Source organism: Lutjanus erythropterus, chromosome 20, assembly GCF_056507025.1.
Source record: "Lutjanus erythropterus isolate fLutEry1 chromosome 20, fLutEry1.hap2, whole genome shotgun sequence".
Taxonomy (NCBI): domain Eukaryota; kingdom Metazoa; phylum Chordata; class Actinopteri; order Lutjaniformes; family Lutjanidae; genus Lutjanus; species Lutjanus erythropterus.
In genome coordinates this window covers 22,324,743-22,342,527 of record NC_139336.1, presented here as the reverse complement: position 1 = coordinate 22,342,527, position 17,785 = coordinate 22,324,743, and the positions used below count along the sequence as shown (strand labels likewise).

Sequence of the window (17,785 nt, the reverse complement as noted above, 5' to 3'; positions counted from 1 at the left end):
CAGGGGACACTGGGTAGTCCAAGGGCAGAAGCGTAGTGTGTGACAAAATACGCCTGCTATGTGAAGTTTGAGTGAATGAGTTGAGCAGTATCATCCTGATTTTTTGAGCATATGGGAGGCAAGGAGGCACCTGTAATATACTCAACAGTATCGTTCATACCTGCCTCAGACTAGGCTTCCTTTTAAGATTGTGGTTGGTGGTTGTTTTTGGCTGTCCTCTTTTTGACCAACTTTATCTAGTACTAATACTCTAGTAAGCCTCTCCTTAAATTTACCCTCAAACCTGCCTGCGTTTAGTTTTTTGGCGGTGCAACAAGCTGTAAACTCATTGCTGACTTATTATTTTCACCTTATACAGCTAACGTGTAAGCAAACACCTGCCTATTTACACATCCGGCAGACACATTAGCATTATTTTGGAGTCGCATCACTGGCCACCTAACAAATGTTCATTTACACTAACACCTGAGGGAAATATCTTTAGCAGATAACTGCTCCTCTATGTTCCCCAGCTAGTCTGCTGTTTTGTCTGACAAGGTAGTGTACAGAGGGTTTTCAGAGTTTTTTCACTTAAAACAGCTGCTTGCTGATCCTGAAAATGATTCTGATAAGAATGGCGAGAATGAAACAAAACAAAGTTTCACACAACCCAAGCAATTAATTAAAATTTATGCAAATGTACTTTATTTGATAGGGACATTGCAAGATAATGAATTTCAGATAAAAATACAAAATGTGAACATGCAGGACTTTAGCGAGAATGATAATTTACATCCGTAGTACATAGACACATAACAAAAACTGAAACATTACAAGTGACAATACACAAATTCATAAACAATACACAGATTTAAAAAAAAGACAAAATACATTGTGCTATTGAGCCATTTTGCCACATCAACTGAATATTGGCTTGTAGATTAATTCGGGTCAGGGTTCTTATCAAACGTGGGCAGATTTGACCATGAAGCGTCACGTTACAACAACTTTGCACGTCATGGCGAAATCTCAGAGTTCACCTTGCCACTCGGACATTGCTGTTCGATGAAACCTGACAATCTTCACAGCATAGCTTCATCAAGGTCTTCAGGCTTTTCTGACCAAGTTTGAGCTGTATTTGGTCAACCTGCTGGGAGGAGTCCATCAAAGTATAAAGCGTGTAATTTCCTGTTGCCAGTAGGGGGTGCTGTGACGAAATATGGTGCACCTTTGTGGCACCTCAGAGTTCCCTCTAGTGGTGACTCTGGTGTCCGTGTTAATTTATTAAACTGATTGAAAGAAGTCCATGCAAAGTCTTCTACATAAAACACGCACATTTGAAGTGAAATATCTCCAAGCATCTCTTTGAAAACAATTAAAATACCTTTACTGTCACAGCAGTGTCCCTGATGAAGGCTTGATGCCAAAACTCATCGAGTTTGTTTGTTTTAAGGTCTAACATGACCATGCCGTAACAATAATTCACTTTAATTTTTTTAATAGAGGGAGAGGGAGAGGACAAACCTATTTTGAGTTCAGGAAGCACTTTTACCCAAACATTTTTGAAGCATATTTGAAGTTTTTATCAAACACTTTCATGGCTTTCTAGAAAAGTGATTCTGTTGGTTTAAGTGCGATTTTGTAAATTAAGTTTTTGTTCTTTGATGCCTTTTTCACATGACTTTTAAAGATGAATGTAGAATCCAATATGGCCCAAAATACTTGAATTCCTTTACAATGTCATGGTCCTCCCCTCTTTTGTAAACATCATACACAGTTTTTTTTTTATTATTCAATACAAGATATAATTTAGTACCCCAGTCCTGAACATGGGTTATTGCAGATGTAAGACCTGTGGAGGCTTCTTGGATGTCTTTTGCGCATGTAAAAATTGCTGCGTCATCTGCATACATTTGAATAATGATGGATTACTATCAGCGACACCTTACATTACACATCATCATTAGACCCATTGTTCAAATGAAAATATTGATTAGTACAACTTAAGGCAGCTAAAGCTGGGAAACATGTTGTTTGACAAAATCATATTATATATTCCAACACTTCACTGAGGCTAGCAAATGCTTTGAGAGAAACATTAAAGGTGAACTTGCATCATTTTACACATCAAAGTCTGTTTACACATCTGAAGGGAGCACTACTGCTCATGTATTGTGGCCCCAAAGGGAGCTGCGCAAAATCTGATAAATTGCCTCAAGTGATGTTACTTTTTTTTATTGGCTACCTGCCTAGCATAACAAGCTAACAGTAGCTATTCATAGTCTAGGGATGTTGTTGCTGTTCACATTGTGTTCTGTGGATTATATCCAGAACAACATAGACACTGTTTTAGGAAAGAGGATTTTTTAAAATGTTATTTTTCATTGCCCTGCCAACTCAATCCAGCTACTCTTTTTTTATAACACCTTTTACTGTGCTAAATACTCTAAGGAGGCAAAATCAAGTTGCTAGCAAAAATGTGCGGCGGTAGACGCCAGACGCACCTATTAATTCTTTTCCTGTGCGGTTTTGCGGCAATATTACGATATTCAGTCTATACTCCATTTGAGCCCCAAGCAATTATTACTTGGTTGAACACCAAAACCACTCCTAAAATCAGAGGCAGCACAGTTAATCAGATGGAAGGACACAATGAACAAAATCTATAAAATGGAGAAAATAAATCATAGGAACTGGATTTTTAGATGTGGGATGGAAGAGGATACAGAATATTGTATTTGAATACTGAGGCATTACCTGAGTCAAACCCATTCTATTTTATTTGATTTTAATTTGATTTATTTTATTTTATTATGTTTTTAAACTTAGTTATTTGTTAGTTATTCGAACTTATTAATGTTAATATATTATTTTTCTTCCTTTATTATGATTATTATTTGTTTGGATCTGGGATTATGAGGTGGGATGTGGTAGAAGGGATATACAATAGCTATAAAGTTGTTTAATATCTAAATTTCCATCATTTTGAGAAGTAACTATTGTAAGGTACCTCAAATTACTAAATGAAGAGTACAAAAAATATAAAAAATTCCATTGTTCTGAACACTACAAATTAAGTTCCATTTACCTTAACTGATGATCTGCATGGCTAAATACCACTAGAGTTTTGTTCTATTTGTTTAATTTGCTTGAACTGACCTTTTATCTAAAAATATTAAGCCAGTTTTAAAATTCCAGCTCAGTTTTCTGGCTGTAATTTTGTCAAACTGTGACTTCTGTGAGAGCTTGAAAGACAGACTGTCAGACGTTAATGAGGCATTGTCAAAATGTTATCTATAATTGTGGTCTGAGGAAAGGAAGAAAAATGAATGTCATTCTGGATGCTATTGTGTGAAAATGTGAAAGAGGCGTGCTGTATGCACTGCATATATGAGACAAAAGTTAAACTAATAACCCCGTTCTACTATCTATACTTTCACCATCATTCTGGAGTGATATGTCTTTGTTCTCATAACCACAATCAAAGATGCTAAATAACCATCTTTAATCTTTGCTCACAGGCAATCTGGCTAATTACCATAGTCTCAGCAGCAGGTAACCTTGGTTTCCTCCGAGCCTGGGGCTGATTAGCACAAAAGTGCAGCTGCAGGGTTACGCTGCTGTCTGTATGTATGATTTTATTTTTAGACAGCGGATCATAACCTCTTTTAATTTTTTAGTGTTGATTGGTAATAGAATAATCAAGGATAAAGTTTCACGCAGCACCTGAAACTGTTAAAATAACAGGAACCAAACAACCTGAAGCACATGTTGTGCCACGCGGGAACGCTGCCTTCTCAGCACACACACACACACACACACACAGACACACACAGACTCGTACGTCACACCTCAACCTCCCCACCTCTGTCTCATACATAAAACAGTGTCATGCATCTTACAGGTAATTGTTGCAGGGATGGAAACGACCAGAAAATCCTGCTCCAGTAGAAGTGCTGTTTCTTAATTTGAAGGTTTCAGAAATAGCACTTCTTGTTGTTATTTTGTCAAGCAAAACAGGAAAGTACACCGGCAATTTGACTACCATTAACTGTGTCCCAGTTACACCCAGCGTACTGGATGAGTGTGTACTGTAGTAATTGTTGATGACTTGATTGTTTTGTCAGCTGAAAGAAAATGTATTTGTAACTATTTCAGTACACAAGTAATTTTTTCCATCGTGCCTCAACTAATAGAACTAAACATCTGTTGGTTCCAGCTTGTTGAAAGTGATAATTTGCTGCTTTTCTCTGTTTTATGTAATTATAAATTGAATATCTTTGGGTTTTGGACCACTGCTGGTCAGACAAAACAAGACATCAATCAGGAGAGACTTCATTTTGAGTGCATGAAATATTTTTAATTGACATGTGCACAATCTGGAAGAGAAATGTAGAAAGTCTTTGGCGATTAGACGCCATCATGACGTTGTCATGTATAAGGCCGCGATTAAACCCCCCGACGGAGTCTAGACAGTGGTGGGGGTGAAAAGGTGGGCGAAGATCTGGATGTGATGACAAGTGGACTTCTGATGATAACGATTCCGCGCTGAAATGACAGCTGGCGACAGCAGAGAGGAGAACAGATTTTAAAGTCGACAGTAATGACATGACTGGCTGATGGAGGTAGCGGCTACATCTGGTTGGTAAACTGAAAAGTGAATATCCATAATTAGCTGATTGAGAATAAGCTGGAAAGAGAGAAGGAATGAAAAAAGTTGTAAATTAATGAGGTGTAAAGATAATCTTCTTGATTGAATTTACGCTAAGATTCATATCTGTAGATGTCGCCTTTGGCCAGAGGAAATAGCGATAAACAACTGAATATACACAATATACACAAAACTATATACACTTTTCACTTATACAGATATATGGATAATTGTACACAATAATTGCACCCATGTCTTGTAGCGTTATAATAAGAGAAAAATATACATAAAACTTCCTTGTAAAAATATGTTTTCACAATATGAATGCATATTATTGCACAGGATTAAATGCACATTAGACATGCAAAAGCTTTACTGTGTGCACATATAAACTATATAAGGCTATATAGACTGGTATACGTGTATATATAAGGATATAAACATGCACTGTAGCACCAACATGTGAATGAATAATTCATATATAGAAATGAATCTAGTTTTACATCACATACTAACAAGAAATAATGCAATACAGGTGTTGATTAAGGTCAGTCATCTGCAACATTGAATGTCTCTGCAGCTTTATCGATAATTTATTTTGTCACTTCTCCAGTGCGAGCAAACTACATACTAACAAGCTGCTTAGTATTAGTATGCAGGATAATGTCTGCCCCAGTTGTCAGAGATATGATACCTGAGATTTACTTAATATGCTTTTGAATTGTTCTCATCCTGAAGAATTTTGGGAATATGTTGTTAGAATAACTGCAGATATTATATAAACCTAAATGCCATTTGACCCTTGGGTCTGAATCTTCTGAGACATCCAAGGACTTAATGTGAGCTATTATAATAATAAAAAAGAAAACATCACTTGCAGGCACAGCTGAGAAAAGAGGTATTCTACAAAATTGGAAATCTGAACTTCTACTTTGCAGAGGCAATTTAAAATTAAATGAATTAACATCTTATAGAACATTTGAAAAGATCATGCATAGTGTGAGGAGAAAACCAGCACACAGTTGGCTAGAGCGTAAATATGGAAACTTGTCCTCCTCAGCTCCCATCGGCAAAGTCAAGTCAAAGTCAACTTTATTATCAATGCTGCCTTATGTTCAGGACACGTAGAGGATCAAAATGCAGAGTTGGTAAATATACAAGTATTCAAACAACAAGGGTTAAGAAATACTTGGTTAGAAACAAAATAGTAAAAAAAGAAAAAGTACCAAGAATTTAAATATTAACAAATTAAGAACGAAAGTCAGAGGGATCAATAACAAGGCACGCTATAAACTGTAAAGATAATAAAGATAATAAGACAGAAAAATGATGAGAACTGTAATGATAATATGAATTTCAGTGAGTAATTATAGTGTACAGTACAGTACATTTTTTACAAGTTACAATTTTTACAATAAACGTGTTTTATGTCGTAATATATATTCTATCAACATAAATAATCCTACTGAAATTTCTTTCTTTCTTTCTTTCTTTCTTTCTTGATCTTTACTTATTTTAGGGTTTTTAGTGATTAATCATTAATTGACCAAACACCATTAGGAATTTAAGAAATGAAAAATTCATTGATGGATAATTAATGAAGAAATGGCAGTAATTGCATTTCCTTTGACGTTGTTTTTGTCTGGTGGAGCCATTTGTTGAATAAGGAAATTTAAACTTAACTTAAATGGTAAAATGAAAATGAGAAAAAAAAATGCATTTGGTATCTTATTAATTATTGACAATGAATCTGTTTTATTGTTTCACATAGTGGGTAAGGAAATCCACAAAATGTGTAATCCTAGTGTGTTTATTTTATTTCATTTTGTTTTATTTTATCTTTATTTTTTAGGTTATAATAGTGAACAAGAGAGAAATTACCATACCATGGCTTTGGGAGGAGGTACTCATTTTGTGTCTTTGACTCTCTTTGTATTTGTTTATGTAAAAATTGCTATTTTGCTTCATACATATTTGAAAAAATAATTAGTATGCAGTGTGGAAATGGGGCACCGCTATTGACTCAACTATATTGAGTCATTTGGTAGTGTTTATGTGTGTAATATATAAAAATGATAGTTTCGATGTCTACCTCCCTCTCACTCTGTTGGTGTCTGCTATATTTCCATGCACATGTGTGGGTCACTGCACACTCTACACATTTGTGATGCATCTGTGCCTGCGTGTCAGGGGTTTGTCCCTGCTGCAGTTGTATTAATGATGCTGAGAAATATCCATGCTGCTCCAGTGACAACAGCACCAATATTGTGTCCTGTATATGTGAGGTGTCCAGCCGGGCCAACTGCATGACTGATGGTGGTCCCATTGATTGCTCTCAGTCTTCAGGGCTTCCAGCCAAGATTGGGCCCCTGGCCAAGAGCAGCTTGGCCCAGCTAATCTGTCACCAGGCTGGCCAGAGCGGGCTTCATAAGCTCCATCGACCCACGAAGCTTACACGCTGTGTGCTAGAGCCTGTCCTCCCCAGCCCCACTGTCCATTAGTCTTGGTGCTTTAATCTTCCTCTATCTGTGTGTCTGTGTGTCAGCTAGTCAAGGATTGATTCATTATGAGTGTCCAAGGATTCCAGTTTACTTTGTTCATGGGCAAGGGTCACACGCTGCTATCTGAATACTTGTTTAAGCGGTGATTCATTAGTAATTGATGTCTAAATTTTCATACTGTCTTAAAAAAAAACACTTAAAGGGAAACTCGGGTATTTCCCAACATGGACCCTCATGTTTTTTGGGTCTAAGTACCAGATGGGAACAACAATTCTTGAAATGGGTTAATTGATATTCAGAAAAAATGCTGCAGCCGAGAGAAGCAAAACCAAGCTACTTTTTGTCTCAATAAGCATCTTCTTCTGAAATACGGCATCACTTTACTGAAATATTATAGTATTATTTATTTATTTAATAATAATTTTTAAATAACAGTGTTTGTTTATCTTGTTTTTCTTCCTTGAGTCAATGTGCTAATGTAACAGATGCTCTTCAGTCTCTGTATTTCAGTGTGAGGCATGAAGAATGGGACAATTTGCAATGCAACAAACTTACATTAAACACGTGCATTTGTGTTTGAGTGAACACAATGACTGTTTGTTGAAAAATATTGTTGCACGGTAGGGTTGGGCTAACTGATAATAATCCATCTCCCAGCATAATGGCTGATGATTATCAACAGCAGAGCCCTCCAGCATCATAACGTCACGATTTAAAAGCCGTCTGTATTTGAGGTAGTGCGTCTCCTCAGAGCTGCCATGGAGTTAAGAGCTAAGGTTCCATTTTTGACATGTGGGAGAAAAAATAAAAATTAAAAAAAGCTGACTTGTTGAAGAAGACTTTTAGCGACTGTCCTCAGACTGTCCTCTGTCTGCCCTCAACTGCCCTCCATCAAAGTGTGTCCACTAAAAGTGCTTGTTTTGCTGCTGACAGACTCAGATTGTTATTCTAAACAGAGAGACTTAGCTGTTTCTGGTTGCACAAAACCTCTTCTCTCTGTGTTCATGCTCTCTGAAAACAAACAAGACTCCCTTTGCAAAACTGTGATTTTAACATCGTCGTTGTCATGTTCTTTTAAACTTGACAAAACCGTGACCCTTTGGGAATAAGCGGTTACAGAAAATGAATGAATGAAAAACATCTTGGCACACGTTTCCACTGCTCTAACAACTACCAGGTCTGTTGTGGTTGAAATAAACCCTTAATTTACAGGGCTGGATGTGAAAATATCAGAAGAAAAAAGTTGTCCCCATTAGTCACTTAGACACAAAAACATCTGGGTTGAAAAACACTTAAGTTACATCATGAGATTTGTTATTTTAACTTGTGCCGTCTTTCTTTTTCTGCAGCACTGTGTCTGAGGAGGGGACAGAGATCTTTTTGAGCCCAGCAGTCACATATGGACCACCAGGCCTCGACCTGTCCTGTCCCATAGCCATGACCATAGCCCATTGTGCGGAGGTTGCTGCTGATAATTGGACCATTCGGCTAAAGAGACAAACACAGGACAACAAGTGGGAGGTGAGCCATTTCTATTAAGCCTCAACTGTAATTATCAAGCGCAAATTCTGCTGGTGCAACATCAGTGCAGAATGTTAACAAGTGCAAACACACAAACTCTCGCCAGCGCCCAGAATATCAATATGGACTGATAAAACTGCAACAACCTACTTTGATGAAAATTTTCATCCTGCAGTGTAGTCATGCAAGCACGGAGCTGATTTCAGGGTTGCCAGCTCAGATTCGTCATTCTGCATAAAATTCAGCCTTTCAAGCTCTACCTCATGCTGTCGTACATCCAAAAGAAATGTCAGACCAAATGCAAATGATGGCTATTAGTCATTGAAACGTTCATTTCTTTTCCAGTTTAATGATAATGGTATTTTAAAGCATTGCTCTTTCATTAATCTGTGATTTCTGCAATGCAGCTGTTCATCAAATCTGAATACAACAAGCACAATTTACACCAAGGAGAAAGGAGGAAAAACACAATTATATTGACACATACTGCACATGGCTTCTGTTTGTTCAAGTTATTTATTATATGACCAAAACTGGATCTGTAATATAAAAATGGTTTGTGTTGTGTTTCATTATACCACTGCAATTCTGCAAGGCACAACTGTGTTGTAACAGCAACACTTGTCGATATAAGTTTAATAAGTGTAAATAAAAGCATGAGGGAATATGTATTGTGTCAGTTATTATACTGCAGTCAGTATGGCTGTGACTGCCACTGAGTTTAAACATTTAAACTTTGAGTTTGAAGTTGAATGAACTGAAACATCAAACAGATTCAGCTACTTTAAGGGATAGTCCAGATTTTTTGAGGTGGGTTTGTATGAAGTACTTAACCATAGTCAGTGTATTGCCTGCAGTAGATGGTGGTAGGAAGGCCCCCAGTTTAGAGAAGCAACAAAATGTATTTTAGCCACTCAAAAAAGGCCCACCTAAGAAAATTAATATCCATTTAAGTGTATGCTCTATTTAGAGTATTTTCACTGCTTTCCTTTGCAATCAGACAGCTTTTTCTGATGGGAAATCATTGTTATATTAACCAGATATCACTCTCTCAAAAAGAAACCAGTCTCCCTTGATAAATCAGTAATTTTACCTCACAGAACACAGGCAGTTCTGGTTTACTGCCAACTTGTTTGTTTGTGTTGTTGTGTGACTTTGATGTTTTGAAAGGTTAGTTTGGATTCATTCAGAGTCACAACAACCAAGTCAACAAACTAACAGATCGAGGCAGGAGTAGACCATTTACTCCCACATTCAGTGTGGTGAAATTACTGATTTCTCCTGTGGTTGGTTTGGAGGGAGTGATAGGAAGGATCTAGTCAGGAGAGAACAGCGCGACTAACCCAGAAATTCCACCAGGTGTTCTGATCCATCCTATGCACGGATACAAGCCCCACCAGCACCATTTCAGTTTCAGCAGCGGAGCATTTTGCCCACCTGATTATGTTTACTTGCTCAGATTTTGTTGATTAGGTCCTCTTTCCTTGCTCTTTGTGTTTCTACCATGGATAAACAGTTTATTTTCTGTCTGTCTGTCTTTCTGATCGCGAGTCCACAAAGGGTCTTTTATTTTGAAAATTAGCTGGATTCTCCCTGCCTTTTCTGTGTCGTGCCCATTCAATTTGCTCTGTGCTAACTGACGTAGCATCTGTCGAAAATAGACTCGGTGCAGGCAGTACAAGTGGCAATGCATAGGGAGCATAGATGCATTGAAATTTTGTTTATGTTATTGTGTGACTTTGGCATTTTGAAAGGATAGTTCAAATTCGAAGTCACACCAGCAAACTAACTGATCAAGGCAGCAGTAGACCAACAACTCCTATATTCTTCAAGGTTAAATTACTGATTTGGTTGGTAGACAGCGATATTTGGCAAAGTAAAGTGGTGAAAATATTCTAAATATCCACTATCTACTTAAAATGATTTTTTAGGTTGGCCGTTTCTTAGGTGGCTAAAATATGTTTTGCTGCTGACTCTGTCCACAGCAGTTCATTACATAGTTTCCTACACCAGTACACCTTCCGCTTTTCCAAACTGGGAGCATGTCAGCTTCCATCTATTGTAGGTAATACACTGACTATTGATAAGTATCTAACACAACCCATTCAAATAATTGGAACTATCCTTTAACGTCAATCAACTTAATCAACTTAATCAGCTACTCATTTTAGAAATATCATTGTCCTTCCCTTTGAGACATGGTGTAATGACTAAAGCATAGAAACAATAGTTAACTTAAAATGATACGTTTCTGTTTTAAATTGGCTATTAAGCTAAATTGAAAATAAACAGATTTTAATTTGAAAAAGCTGCTAAAAGGTTAATGTTCCCAGTCCAGACTGATGCATCAGTGTGAGGTCAACAACATAAAATGAAAACCTGGAAAGTGTGGTTTTTAAAATATTCAATACTTCATTGCTATAAATATAATAAAGTGCTATTACTGTGATTGCTGCTGTTAGATTTTCTTCTCACATCGAGCTCTTTCAGTAAAATCACACCTCTGAAAAGTCCTTCAGCTTGCCCGGCCGAGCTACTTCACAGTTTCACAGAGACTTGTTCAGACATCTGACTTCAATCCAAACACCCTCTATCCATTTTCTCCTGCCTTTCTCAGCAAAGGAGACATATCCAAGATGCTCTTTTAATGTTTAACTAACCTCATCAAAAAGCTTCGGGGACCCCATCGAGGCAGAGTGACCCCGGAGCCGGTGAGTTTGCGTGACCTTGGAGCGCCTGCTCTCTTCCAGCCTGGTCCTTTCACCCTGTGTGACATTTACACAGATGTAATTTGCCAGCAGCCGTGTTGCACAAAAGGGAGCTATCAAAAGAGCCATCACTGACGGGAGCTGTATGCCATCGGAAAGGAGAGAATAGGAGGAGGAAGAGACAGACAGATGGAAAGACACAGACAGGTTCTGAGAAAGAAAAGATGTTCTCCAAGAAAATGTTACGCCGTGACCCGTCTCTGTCACTGTGAAATAATGAGCCCTTTATCTTAGGAAGGATGCTCACTCAAAACCTAATCTCTGGAATTAGTGATATAATGGGAGATGGAGGTCTTTCTCTCCCTCTGTCTTCATCTCTTCCCTTCTCCCTCACTCCGTCTGCCTCTCAGTGCCATTCCCATTAAAGCTTGCACTTTTGTACTGCTAGAGTTTGACTCCATCATTTCTCCCTGGCTGCCTGGCGGGGATGAGCTATGTCATGGAGATCCTTCATGTCTGCTGCAGCGCTAATGGGGCAGGTTTAGGAATCTGTGGGCCACTAAATTACCCCGCATTGCCTGATACGCCTCAGCCAGGCCGTATGCAGAGGGGAGCTGTGGGTCACAGTTATGTTTCAAAGGTGATTTAGGGTGGATTGAGCGCAAGATGAGGAGCAATTGGCCATCGGATACAACTGCACCCTGCTAATCCGTTTTGTCAGTGTTACTGTATCCCCATCTGTTTAGTGAGACGTGTGATTATTCATTTGGCCCTCATTCAGGTTTGCACAGTCAGTGCATGAGGGAAAGTTTCCAGTTTACAGTCTGTGAGAGGTCTTAATAAAATCCTTACTAACAATACAGTTCACTTCTTACAGTTAAAATGCTGGGGTTATACCTCTTGTGGCTTGTTACATAACTGCATTGCCATTTCTTTTCTTTTTGTCTATTTTTCTACAGGTAATAAGCTAATAAATAATAGATAGAACTAGAAGAGTGCGCTCAGTAGAGTGCACATCTCTGCCAGGTGTGTCTGAGGGCATGTAGGTGGGGAACACGGAGTGCAGGGGAGGCTGTGTGTCCACTTGTATATGCATGAGAGTAATGAAATGAAGGAGAGACAATATGCAAGTTTCGTCATTCTGAAAATGCCAACAACAGCTGTTCTGTCTTACTTTAACTAAATAACAGTGCTTACCTATGATTAAGTCCACTTCTATTATTTATAGTATTCAATTTTGTACATGATGCTTTGTACTCGACGTCCCTGAGTCTGGTATTGAGATGAGATATTCAGCCTATTTTAATTGGATTTTGTATTTTGGGGTTTATCATATAATTATTATTGCCATAAATGTTTGTCTCATTTTTTTATTATGATCTTTTTTAATCTCTCTTGTATCAGCAGTGGGTGAGGGTGGGGTGGTTGGGAGCCAGAGGGAAAACTATCTTTGTATTTGTGTATTTCTATACACCTACTAATAAAATATTAACAACAACAAAAGAGTCTGCCAACAAGACCACCACATACTGTACATTGTCCAAAGCAGAAATGATATTCCAAACTCAAGTAGTTTTTGATCTTTTGACACTTCCCACCTGTTTTTGTTCTGTTCTCCATTAACCATTCTAGCTAACTAATCCACATCGATTCTTATCTAATTAGTTATATCTAATAGCTAAGGTTAGCAAAACACTAGCTAACTAGCTAGTTAATCTCATAGATGCATAATATTAACTAGATAGGGCTTTACCACTCAGCCTTGCTGTCAGGTTTTCCCCGTAGCAACTCACAATCCCTTTGGACTAAATGGGCGTCTAGTTCATTATGATACATCTATGGTTAATCTACATCAGTTGTTAGCTAGCTAATTAGCTAGCGTTTTGCTCACTTAAGATGTGACTATATGTCTTTTACAGGTCTCCTGGCAACAACTTTTAATCATTTTCAAAATTTGGTTTTGTTCTCAACATCGACGAGAGGAGAAATATGACCAAGGTTTTGCTGGGTACCGAGCTTGCTCAACTGTTAATGGAGCATAGAGCAAAAAGGGGTGGGACAAAAAGGGTCAAGTGTGACCCTACTGGATGGTTAAGAGGACTGAAGAGTCAACACTTAATGCAAAACCAGATAGAAAATGAAACAGTTTTTTGAAAAAAAAATTCAAAACTTATAATCACTGAAATCACAAGAGATTCTTGAGCATACAGACATAAATTTTCCCAACAAACACTGGGTTGATGGGTCCCGTAGCATAGGAGATTAGCTGTGGACAGATACACACACAACACATGCCTACAAGGAAATACATGGTCCCCTCCAGGGTTGGACTTGGCATAGATAATAATAAAGTAGCATTACTCACCTAATACAGGTTGATTTGTGTTCCCATCTCTCCCCCCTCACCATATAAAGTCTTGGCAGTAATTGACATGCTAATATTCATGAATCAGCGTGCTCAGCTCCACTGTGTAAAGCTGTGTGCTGAATCCTCAAAACTAAAAATCAAAAATCATTAGTCTGACAGCCTTCCAGTGCTGAACTGTTGTCACGATTAACCCTAAAATGAAGTTTTTACGACGTAGAGTATTTACTTAACGCACCTGAACTAAATCTGGTATCTCCTGATGTTTCCTCCCCTCAAAGGAAGTGATGTCAGTGGACGAGGAGAGCACGTCCTGCTACTGTCTGCTGGAGGCCCAAAGGTGCCATGTGCTGTTGGAGCATCCGGGACGATACGCCCTGGTGGGGGAGCCGCTGAACCAGGAGGCAGCCAAGCGGCTGAGGCTGGCCGTGTTTGGTAGTCCGGATACCAGCAACTCCCTGGGCTTCACCCTCAGGGTCTACTGTGTGGACGACACACCCCATGCGTTTCAGGTAGGAGGGAAGAGGGAGGATATAGAAGGAAACAACGAGGACAATGTAGTCAATAGTTCAAGTGAGACACAACAATAGGAGACAGCAATGCCATGTTTGTTGTTGTTAGAAACTTTTGACTCTTCTGCTTCTTCTTTGGGCTAAATTTTGTTGCTTAGCATCCATGCCAAAGGCAGGAGTTACTGTGGCAGTGGTAGCTTTAATTAGTTTTGGTGAAAAATCAAATTATTGTATTAAGTCAAACTGTAGAAAACCTGATGACGCAGCAAGATTATAAATTAAGGGATCTCCAGTGATATTATAATTCATCCCGAGCTGAACATGAATCTCTGTCCCAAATTTCATGGCAATTTACCCAATCATTGTCCTGACATTTCCCTCAAAACCGCAAATGTCAATTACATGGTGGCAATGCAGGAAAAGTCACAAGTCCCAACATAAAAATTTCATGGCTTTTTTTTCAACAGTTTGTGTTGAGATTCTTCAGTCTGGAGTAAAGTGGTGGACAGACTGATTGACAGACTAACAATGTCATCCATAGAGCGCCAGAGAGAACTGGAATATATATAATATGGTATATAAGAGATTGTAATTGCGAGGGTTTGGCGGTGCGGCTGGTGGTTTTGCCTGGAAGAATTGCTGCCTGCGTTTTTTTGTGCTCCACTGAAGATCTGCCTGTTCAGTAACATCGCCACTGGGAGATGCTTGATGACTAGGAGACAAAGAGGGACTTTTAATTACAAAGACAACAGATGCTCCAAGGTTGCCTCTCTGCCCTTTCTTTGCGTAATTTAATTTGCTCTCTGTTAATTAAATGTGTTTCAGTGTCGCATTCCACATGACAAGTATTTGAACACGTTAAAATGAGACACGTTCTCAGATGCAGCGTCAGTGTGCTCGCCTGATTGGCGCTTTGTGGAAAGTTTGCCCTTGTCCTTGGCGGCGTGGGCCCACTCCAAAAACACCCCGTTCTGTTCAAGCCAGAAACTTCTTTTTGAAAGAGTAATTTGTTTCATAGTTAAACTCACAGAGCCTTTCTGAAGCAGCAATGATAGTTGTCCCGTACAGCCACTACCATTGCTTCACTTCTGGCTTCATTCGAGAGGCAGAATTGTATGTGAACAAAAGGAGAAATTGGATGCAGGTGCCAAGAGCCAATTCACTCCGGCTCTCCATCAGTCAGACATGGTTATTTGTTCATTTGTTCTTTTTTTGTTGGCTTTTGTTTGTGCTTCATACGACAATTAATTTCCCCTGTGAGCTTGCAGCAGGAATTGATCAGGTTTGAGACAGACTGTATGCTTTGCACCCCCCCCCCCTTCTCTCTGACTGAGCGGATAAGCACAGGACTCACACCCCCACCCCTCTTCGCTGCATTCCCAAGATACAGAATAATAAACACAAGAACATACAAACAACACACAGATGTTATTGTTCTCCATAGATCAGGAAAAATTACAATACAACAACGCAGGAAACCAAAAAGTATAATATTGACAAAGGAGTTTTGTTTTGATTTTTTTCCGTTTATGCCTCATCTTTGCGTACAGCCGGGAACAATTTTGTCCGCTCTGCTTATCTGATTTTTAGGCTCTGGACTCATGCCATCCATATTGTGTGCATGCACTTTGTGTCTGTGTTATGTCCTGTGAGCAGCAGCAGCTCTTGGGGACTGCCGCTGTTGAGCTTTCCACCTTTTAGGGGCCAATCACTCTGCATGCATTTTGAAAGCTTAAAGATGCACACTGTGCTTACACTCTGCAGAGCACGCTCTGCTTATTTTAGTTTAGAGTTGATTTTTTTTTTTTTTCACACCATGGTCACAGTGTTTCTCCAAATGTGCAAAGAGCACCAACAGATAAAAGTGGAGGCCTCAAACTTAACAATAATAATTACTAAAAGCTTCAGATGTGTTTGTGAAGTGTTTTTTGTCTTACTTTGGGCATTTATTTGTGTTTCTGTGGAAACTGGGTTTAGACTGATGGTTACCTTGAAAGTTCGCTTAAAGTTCTCTGTCAACTTTGTCCTCTTCTAGTTTCCTGTACTTTAATAAACAGTGTGCGAGGCTCGTCCATGTTGAAAAGGAAAACAAACTCTGAGAACAGTTAAACAATGTTGCCAGGAGACCTGCAAAGGCAACATAGATATAATCACTCCTTAAGCTAGCAAAGTGATGTAGATTAGAAAGATAGAACTAGATGTGTCTGTAATCTGATTACTTCTTATTTGTAACTGTTTTTTTTTTGTATCAAGATTACATAATCCCGTTACATGTAATCTGTTACCCAAGCCTGACAGTTAGCTAGTTAGCTAGCATTTTGCAACATTAGCTTTTAGATACTACTCAGCTTATTATTGATTAACTAACGTGGCTTTTACAGGTCCTCTAACAACATCTTTAAAGAACCTTCAAATTTCGTTTTCTTTCTTTTTTGTACATGAAACAGGAAAAGAGAAAAGTGACCAATGTTCTGCTGGTTACCAAGCTTGCTCAGCTATGATTGGAGCACAGAGCAAAAAGCTGCAGGGTTTAGGAAGGGTCAACCAGTTGATTCAGCTATTTGGTTTATAAAATGGTGGCAAATTCACCGCACAATTTCCTGAAGCCCAAGGTGACATCTTCAGTGTTTTGTCCTGTCCACAACCTGCATTCAGTTTTAGTGTCAAAAAAGACAAAGAATACACAAATTAAAAGGCTGAAAGTTGGTAGTGTTTCGCATTTTTGTTTCAGAAATGTATTACAATATCCTGATTAATTGACTGGTCAACTGTTGACAGTTAATTTGATTATTCAATTAATTCAGGTTTTTAATTAGTTTTTTCAATTCAACTCTTCACCCTAGATAAGCTAAGGTTGAGATGTGTCTGTGTGAGATTAGGTTTATTATATTATTCTTGTGAGTTATCAATCAACAGAAACATTTGTTGTGCATAAAAAGCCGTGTGCTGTGCCTGGCTTAGTACACAGAGTCTATCAACCATATAAAATATCCACCTTTTTTTTCTTTCTCTGCTTCCCTTACCTCCATCCCACCCCCTGAAAAAACAACCCACACCTCTCCTTATCAGGAGGTGGCAGTGGGCGAGCGCAGCAGGGGCGGGCGGCTGCTGGAGGAGCCTAAAATGATGCTGTTCCGGGGGAACACTTTCAGCCTCCAGGTGTCCATCCAGGACGTCCCACAGTTACTCTGGAGCATCAAGCCTTTCACCACCTGCCAGGTAGGCGGTTTATAACTCTAAGTATGTGAGTGTATCATTGAGTGTAAAGGAATGCAAAGCAGCGATCACATTTACTGAACAGTATGTATGCATCCTAGCTCCAGAGATATTGAAAATCTCTATTCAGGTAACAGTGCAATTACTCAGATATAAATGACTCAAGTAAAAGTTGAGTTGGCATTGCTTGAGGTCAGTGGTTTTCAAGCTGGGTTCAAGGGACCGACAGGGGTCCCTGAGTGGGTTGGATTGTTCCAAAGAAGAAAGAAAAGAAGCACAGTTTCTGAAGGACAGAAAAATGGCCGCCAGTTATGACTGATTATAACTTACTT

The 17,785-nt window shown here is 38.8% G+C and overlaps 1 protein-coding gene across 1 annotated transcript in view; it reads left to right on the top strand.

Moving 5' to 3' along the window:
• Positions 1-17,785, top strand: part of LOC146308507 (netrin receptor UNC5D-like) — a 254,613-nt gene that overhangs the window by 226,417 nt on the left and 10,411 nt on the right. The window contains exons 13-15 of the mRNA XM_084745856.1: positions 8,481-8,652; positions 14,007-14,237; positions 17,307-17,456. Coding sequence (XP_084601982.1) covers positions 8,481-8,652; positions 14,007-14,237; positions 17,307-17,456 — 553 coding nt within the window. The remainder of the gene's footprint in view (positions 1-8,480; positions 8,653-14,006; positions 14,238-17,306; positions 17,457-17,785) is intronic.